At 45.4% G+C, this 8,539-nt stretch overlaps 1 protein-coding gene across 1 annotated transcript in view; it reads left to right on the top strand.

Annotated features, from left to right (window-relative positions):
* The window catches only part of ENDOD1 (endonuclease domain containing 1), a 35,401-nt gene extending 27,483 nt beyond the window's left edge, over window positions 1–7,918 (top strand). The window contains 1 exon segment of the mRNA NM_001102519.1: window positions 3,742–7,918. Coding sequence (NP_001095989.1) covers window positions 3,742–4,944 — 1,203 coding nt within the window. The 3' untranslated portion in view covers window positions 4,945–7,918.
* The last annotated feature ends 621 nt before the right edge of the window (window positions 7,919–8,539 follow it).

Here is an 8,539-nt window from a genome sequence, read left to right as displayed (position 1 = left end):
CTTCCCTCATAGGTCAGTCAGTAAAGAGTCTGACTGCAATGCAAGAGATGTGGGTTCGATCCCTGGGTCGGGAAGATCCCCTGGAGAAGGAAATGGCAACCCACTCCAGTATTCTGGCCTGGAGAATCCCGGGGACAGAGGAGCCTGGCGGGCTACAGTGTGTGGAGTCGCAAGAGTCAGGACATGACTGAGCGACTGAGTGCAAGCGTGCAAGCTGGAAACTACTCTGGCTGGCTGCTCCTGCCTGAGCTGCCACCTACCTTGGCTTGTGAAGCTGGCGGCTGAGCTTCCATGTGCTCTGGGCAAAGGCAGAAAGCAAGCCTGAGGGCCGGTCTGCACGTGTGCCCATTTACCTTCCCCTTCCCACTCTCCCTTCTTTCTGGGGACTGCAACCCCAGGGCGCTCAGACATCGGCTTCTCTCCCTTTACATTTAAGGAATTTCATTTATTCCATGTCATAGAGAGAAAAGGAGACTGTGATTTCTTTTTCTGTTTGGTTTTCTACTCTCTGGCATAGAAGACTGGTACAGCAGTGTCCGTTAATATGCAGAAAGCATGGCTTAGTCATAAAGAATGTGTGCCTTAGGAATAAAATGACTGACCTCAGTTCAAATTTTGTCCTGCTAATTATTGGATGACTTTGGAAAAATTGACCTTTCTGTGTTTTAGTTTCCCCACCTGTAAAATCAGGTAGAAAAAAAAACACCTTTTGTAACATTATATTGAAATCATTTAATTGGTAGTTGAGAAAAATTAGTCCTTGACCTCCTGTTATATTGCTATATAGGTACCGGATGCAGACATTCTATCTTCATTTCCAGCACTATATTCTACCTTGTCATCAAACCATAGGGCCAATTTGGGGTTCATAACAATACAGTGACCATGGATGTGGGGTTCTGAAGAAGGCCAGGAAAAGGGAAAGGAAGACATGCTCTCTCCTGCCTGTGCATCCTGACCACATCGTTTAGTTTCTGCTTTGCCCGCAGAGGCTCAGAGCAGGGAGGTGCACAGGGCCCGCTGCGGAATTAGGTCCCAACCTCTGAAGTCACCTTGGGTCATCCTGGCCCGTTCCCATGTACCTGTGAGCTGCGGGCAGAAGAGATTCCGTTATGGCAGATATATGGAGCCCATTGAACTCAAGTGGCCTGAGAGGATGTGGAAACACCCGGCTTAGTCTCCTCTGACCTTAGCCACGGGAGACCACGCTCTGAAGTTTGGGAGTAAATCAACCCACAATCCTGGTTTCTGTCTAAAAGCAGGATGTTGTAGGCTGTCTCTTACACACAGGCACACACACACACCCAATCTCACTCTCTTCTTTTCTCCCCCCTCTCTTTTATCCCTCCCCTTTTCTTTCCCTGCCTGTACTTTTTGGTTCCTTCCCCTTCTTTATCTAAGAATCTCTCTTCTCTGTTTGTGTTCCAGCCTGCCTTCTGTCCTTGAAGGCATTATTTCATTGCTGGGTGGCTCTTGGACAGAAGATGAACCAGTGTGTTGCCCTATGCTCTGTCATCGCTACCAGTAAAAAAAAAAAAAAACCAGCTCCAGGCTTCCTCTAGATGGGATAAAGAAGCTACACCAGGCTAAATGCAGACACAGTACCCTAGTAAGCAGGGAGAATAAACAGGCACCCTAAAATTCCACCTAAGCCTCTACAATCTTGGCTCTGCTGTACCTTGATCTCATGATTCAGGAATGAGGCAGATATTTCCATGGGTTGTTTCTTCTGGCCATAGGAGAGCAAGGGCAGCTTTACAAAATGGATGAGCTTCTTATCTCTGTCCTCTAGGGGTGCGGTGGGAGTGGGGACCATCCAGGATCATTTCTAATTCGAAGTCTGGGGGCAGGGACGGAACGACCTTGAAGGGTGAGGCTGTGGAATACTCCATTAGCTTTCGTAACTATTCCTGCTTTCACACCACCTTGCTCATCTGTTGCCCTCACTAAAGCTACACATGCATGCATGAGCATGCCTACATTTGCTGTTGCAGAGCTGGAGAAATGCAGAGTGGGTTGCCCTCCCCACGTGAGGTACAGCAATCCACATGGCCTTGGCCCTCTTGGGTTTAGCAAGTGGCACCAACTCTAGGGAATCAATTAGTCAGAATTTACTTCTTTTAAGTCATTTATTTTTTTCCTTTTGCAAGTAACATATAAATCATTTGCGGGTTGATGTAGATAAGAAGTGCACCAAGAGAAACAAGAAAACAAGGGAAAAAATGTATCACTTGTATCCTTGGGAGTCGATCAGCCATAATGGACATTTTCATGTGTTTCAGACTTTTTTCTTGCTCATTTATAGGCTTAAATTAATTTAAGCCTATTTAATTTAATTTAATTTTATAATCCATTTAATTTGATAATCTGCCATTTAATTGTATAATCTGCCTTTTCCTTTCAAAATTATAGCACATATTTCCCTATCATTACAAGTGCTTTTTAATGGCTTTGAGATATTTCCTGGATGGATATAACACCATTTAACTGTTCCTAGTTTTTGAAAATGTAGGTTGGTTCAGCTTCCTGCTATTATAAATACTGCAGTGATCAATTAATACTGATCTCAGATTAACAAGAGTGCCTTGAGATTCTCAAGTAGTAACGAATCCACCCGCCAGTGCAGGACACATGGTTCGATTCCTGGGTTGGGAAGATTCCCTGGAAAAGGAAATGGAAACTTATTCCAATATTCTTGCCTGGAAAATCCCATGGACAGAGGAGCTGGGCAGGCTACAGTCCGTAGGTCACAAAGAGTTCGACATGATTTAGTGACTAAAAAACAACAAGGTGAGATTCTAGTATGTGTCAGTCCTTGACTGGGTCCTATGTACAAGATCCATGGTGTCAAGAAATTTATAGTCTAATTTGGGAGCTAAAAACAGAGTTTTGGGTCAGTCCTGAGCTCTTTCCTTTCATCTTTTCAGATTGGCAAGGTGAAGTATATATTATACTGCTGAATTTGAAATGAATAAGAGCAGAACTAAAGGGATGTGTGTATATATGTGTGTGTGTGTGTGTGTGTGTATATATATATATATATATATAATTATTGATATTTAGCACATAGCTCAATAGGCCTAGACAGAAAATGCATTGTTAATAATAGCAAATATTATGAGGAGATGAAGTTCGAAGAGCAGCTGGTCAAATTTTATCTTGGCCTGGGAAGTATCTAATATAACTGACAATAATCTATACATGTCCCTCTATTTGATTTAAATTCTCTAGAGTTGATTGCTCTTTGTATATCCCAAAATATGCAAAATTCACTTAAGACTATGTTCTTTAAATTGCAGCTCACATTGGTGGCTGATTATCTGAATTCCAGTTCTGATTTTTACAGGCCTGCTGAGATTTACTTTTCCTCTTGCTTTCGTTTTTACAGTCAGTTTGAATCTCATGGAAAAACATTCCCGGAAAAGGGTATGACGTTTATAAAACCACAGCAGATTGAAAACCGGTGTTCTGATGGTGTATTTGTGTGAGTGTGTGATAGGTGATTACTGTAGGTCAAAAGTGGAATAGACACAGAGAGTGGAAGAGGATATAGCCGACTTGAAAGATGCTTTCAGACACTAGGGTTGTGGGGTATTAGGACGAAGTGTGTGTGTACTTTCAGACCAAAGTGTTGGAAGTGTCTGTATAGTAGGGACTTCACTAGAGTCTGGGCAGAATGGTCTGAGGATCCCCAGTCTGCTGTCAACAGGGACGCATCTCAACCTCGCTCTCTGTTTTCAGATTGATGACCCCAACAGCAGCCTGGAGGAGGTGACGGATGAGGCCGAGGCCATCAGGTCTGTGAACAAGCTGGGAAGCAGCCAAGCCTTGAATGAAGATTTCCTGGATTCTGATTACCGGACCGGGCAGCTCTACCCGTTCTCCCTCAGCAGTGATCCCCACTCGGCCACCTTCACTCTCACAAACGCAGCTCCGATGACCCCGTCCTTCCAGGAAAGGTGGTACATGAATCTCAACAGCCTGATGGAGCGAGCTCTGACCCCGCAGTGTGGCAGTGGGGACGAGCTCTACATCATCGCAGGCGCTGTGCCCTCAGACCTCAGGGTCAGAGACAGAGTGAGCATCCCGGAGTTTGTCTGGCTGGCGGCCTGCTGCGCGGTCCCTGCGGGAGGCTGGGCCATGGGCTTTGTCAAGCACACCCGCGACCGGGAGGTCATCGAGGATGTGATGCTGAGGGACCTGGAGAAGCTGCTTCCGTTCCACCTTCAGCTGTTCCAGAACAACTGTGGGGAAAGTGACCAAGACACAGAGAAGATGAAAAAAATCCTGGAGGTGGTTAACCAAGTCCAGGACGAGGAGCGGAGGCTGGACTCTGAGGGGGGCTCCGAGATGCTCTCCAGCGCGAGGGGAACCAGGTCTGCCCTGCCACCTCCGGAGACATCTGGGGAAGGGAGTAGCCTTCTGGGAGGCCTCCTGGGCTTTGTCGCTACCCCGTTCATCAAGCTTTGCCAGTTAATTTATTACCTTGCCTTCGGGATCCTGAAGTACACTGTGTATTTCCTCTGGTATGTCACCAAGCAGGTGATTAACGGTCTAGAAAGTTGCCTTTATCGCCTGGGGTCAGCCACCATCACCTACTTCTTGACCATCGGGGAGGAGCTGGGCAGCATTCCCTGGAAGGTCCTCAAAGTCACGGTCAGGATCACCAGGGCCGTGCTCCGGATCCTTTGTTGCCTGCTGAAGGTGGTCTGCCGCGTTGTGGGTGTCCCTGTCCGGGTGCTTGTGGACGTGGCCACGTTCCCCGTGTACACCATAGGTGCAGTTCCGATCGTCTGCAGGGAAATTGCCATGGGCCTTGGTGGCATCCTCTCTCTGCTCTTTGACACAGCTTTTGGCACCATGGGTGGTCTATTTCAGGTCATCTTTACTGTCTGCAAGCGGGTTGGCTATAAGATTACTTTTGACAATCCTGGGGAGTTATAGAAAAAAAAATAGTGAGTGCCCGGTCCCAGTGAATTTGATTTTTTTTTTAATAGAGAAAGCTGGAATATTTTGTCTATACTATGGGTTTCTGTTCACTGTCAATTATATTTTGGCCTTTGGTGGGGGTGTCTGCCTGTTCCAACCTAACCCAAGAGACATGTTCAGGGTGGGATTATGTGTAGGTTGCCTGCTGGGATGTGGGTGAACTTCCAAGCCGTCCCCTTCAGTGAATCACTCTGATACAGGAGACCTTGTGAGAGATGCTGGTGTTCATTTGTGATCAGTAAAAATTACAGAAGAAGGAGAATCTGGAAGAGGACCACTTTAAACCAAACTGTCTCTGAGAAAAGTAGAAAGGAATTTATTCCTGCTATCACTCTCTGAGACTCAAGACAAAACTGATATAAGTATTCCTGGCCAATTTGTGATCATTTTGCTTCTCTTTCTCCCCAGCTCAGCTGACTTGGTGAGGTGCAGACACTTCCTTGTTGAAATAGCTCTCTTAGGATATAGAATCTGTTACATCCCTTAGCTTTCCATGACTCCCGAGAATCTGTAAGGTGGTTTTGTTTCTCCAATGTTGAATTTTGCTGCATTTTTCCTTTGAGTTAATGGTAAGCATTATATGCAAATATGGCATAACAAATTCTGAATGCAAGGACTAAGATTGTTTGCCCCTTGAATGCTACCCAGGTATTAAAAAGGGGGTGCAAAGATCAGACCTCTGCTCTGAATAGGTGCCATAGGTCTGAGGATATCCTTAGCCAAGCTTGGATTAACTTGACATATATTAAATCTCTGGCTGAGAAAATGGAGCTCAAAGACCTACATGTTAAGCTAATATGAAAATTCATATCCTGCAAAATACTAGATCAGTCTTTCTTAAACTTCCAGCAAGTACCCAATAGAGTAAAATGCTCTGACTCTGTCCTTAAATGGTGGTTTTAGTATAAAGGTATTAAAAAAATAGTCAGAAAATTATAACTCTTCTGCCTATCTTGGCAAAAAAAAAATCATAGACACATATATCTAAGTTTATATGTATATAATCTTAATTCCGAATCATTATCTCAGGAAATTATTTTTATAGTGTGTTTGATGCTAGAAAACATAACTTTCCAATTAAAGCAAGTTATTTATGAGAGCTAATCTCCAATTTTTTGATCAAGCACTTGTCATTTTAATTCTTGCACTGAAAAACGATAACAGGAGGAAGCCAAAGCTCCCAAACTTTACTCTGCCTTCCAGAGCTGAGAGGGAATCACCTGGATTTTTCTGAGTGTTCTAAAGAGTTCCTGTGAGGTAGAATAGCACCCAGTGTAAACTACTGATTTGGGGGTGCAGGCCACCGTGCATCTGAAAGTTCAGTGCAGAGATCTGGGTCCAGAAAGGCAATGAGGGGAGAAGGATGGGCAAACCGTCGGCATCAAGTTGATGCCCAAGAAATGTGAGTGTGATGAGAGTTACTTTTTTGCAGAAAAATAATGGAATTGGACCCGAAGTAGCAGGGCAGCCAGCAAGCTGCCGTTCTGATCAGTTTGTTGCATGAGGTAGGGTAGTGGGACACCAGACCGTGAACCTGTCATAGGAAGTAATACACTAGGTTATCTAAGACTCTTAAGCAGTATTTTACCAACACTTCTGTTGGTGACCGTAAAAATCTGTAGTCAGGCTTTCCTTCATTTCGGTAGTGTGAGGAGCCATGGAGGAGAAGAGTTTGCCTTGGTACTGATGGGTCAGGTAGAATCCTGCCAGATGAAAGAAAGGGAATTTCAGAGGGGACCAGAGAGATGGTCTGACCAGACACAAGCTCAGCCTGACCAAAGCTGCCTCTGATGAGGAAGCTAGCGCCTGATGCTAACTGATGGTAGACCAGGAGCCAAGGTCTTCTGCTTGGATCCTATCCGAGGTGACATCCCACACCTTGGGTGTCAGATCTGTGTCTCCCTGGTCTAGGGCGGGGTTTTCTCCATCATCCATCGAACAAACTGGACTCTGATGAATTAAATGGGTTTGGCCCATGTGATGAAGCAACTAGCTGTCCATGCGCACCAGTAGGGTTGTTGCCTCCTGTGGAATTAATGTCCCCTCAGAGTACCTATCTGCATACCGAAAGGCCCACGGGGGCCATCCATGGCAGCTGGAGCCCCTTGGCACCATGCAAGGAGCAGGGCATCTGAACTTTTCTCGAGAACCATTCGAAAATGTCTTCCTTTTCAGTTCTAGTTGTTTTGCGTCTTATTTATTTATTATGGTGTGGCCTTTTTTGAAATCTGGAAAGGGATAATAAAGGGAAAACTAATCCCCAAGGTTGGGTGGCTGAGAGCCTCCACTCTGGACTGTGGGTCTTTGTGCCTGTGGCTCACCAGCCCCAGCAGGTGGCCAGACCATTGGCCCACCCCAGTGAGCCACTTTGGCCTTTGGGGTGGGATTTTGAATTGACGAGCCCCATCTGGCTGAAAGATTTTTCTGTGGCTCTGCTATGTTCTCAGGCCCTTGGAGAGGTCAGCCTTCTCTTCATCATTGCTGCGCTGACTTTCTAGTCTGGATCAGCCACGCCTTTGGACACTCCTCTGTTCCATTGTGCCTTTTGAGTGTTCGCTTCTCACTCAGCATCAGCACTTGCCCCTAAATGCAGATGAAGGGATCTGGAGAAGGAGCTAGAGTGAAACACTGGTCATTCATCCATCCAATGTCCATTTGAACATCTAAGTTGCAGAGATTGACAATACGTGCATCCCATCCTCGAGGAGTTCAGATATCTAGTGGGGAGGACGCGGTGAGCTGATCCATGTACCACATCGTGGTAAGCCTGCAATGGTACTAGCATCCCTGGAGCACAGCAGGAAAACCCACAAAACATGGACGTTGGGGAAGCCTTTATAAAGGGCGTGATGAGTCAATTTGACATTTTCAAGCTATGTACAATGCTGTGCACCTTGCAATGCTCAATAAAATAATTGTTGACAACTCATCAGCTGTTCTGGAAAATATATAAAGGGGGAGAATCTTGGAAGGAGGTTGGGGGTTATCTTTGATTTTTATTTTATTTTTTTTCCATTTTCTTCTTGATTGACATTAACTCAAGCCATTTCCACTCCCACCTGGATTTTTTTCTTTTAATTTTTTAATCACACATGAGAAAACAGAGAGGTTAGATCAGTGAAACGGCCCTGGACCTTTTTTCCATGTTATTTCTCTGAAAAGCTATTTGAGACATGAAATATTTGAAGTACCCAGGAACCTACTGCTTCACTGATTCTGAATCACATAGGAAGTTATAGGAACACTCTAAATTTTTATTTTAGGAATACCACCCCCCACCCCCCACCCCCACCCCCGCCACAGTGTGAGATACGACACAGTCTCTGGAGGGAGGTGGTCTTCTGTGGCCTTTAGTAGGGCTTTCAACCCTGGGATGGTTGAGTGGTGGTCTTCTCAACACAGGTGGTCTTCTGTGGCCTTTGGTAGGACACTCAACCTTGGGATAGCTCTTGCCTTCCCACTGTGGGCTGGGTCTTATGTGTGATTTGATGTCTTGTTCAGCATTTCACCTAAACTTGTCACCCACTGAGGTTTCAAAATGTTACACTAG

The sequence above is a fragment of the Bos taurus genome, chromosome 15, assembly GCF_002263795.3.
Source record: "Bos taurus isolate L1 Dominette 01449 registration number 42190680 breed Hereford chromosome 15, ARS-UCD2.0, whole genome shotgun sequence".
In the NCBI taxonomy this organism is placed as follows: domain Eukaryota; kingdom Metazoa; phylum Chordata; class Mammalia; order Artiodactyla; family Bovidae; genus Bos; species Bos taurus.
This window is presented reverse-complemented; position numbering and strand designations above follow the sequence as displayed.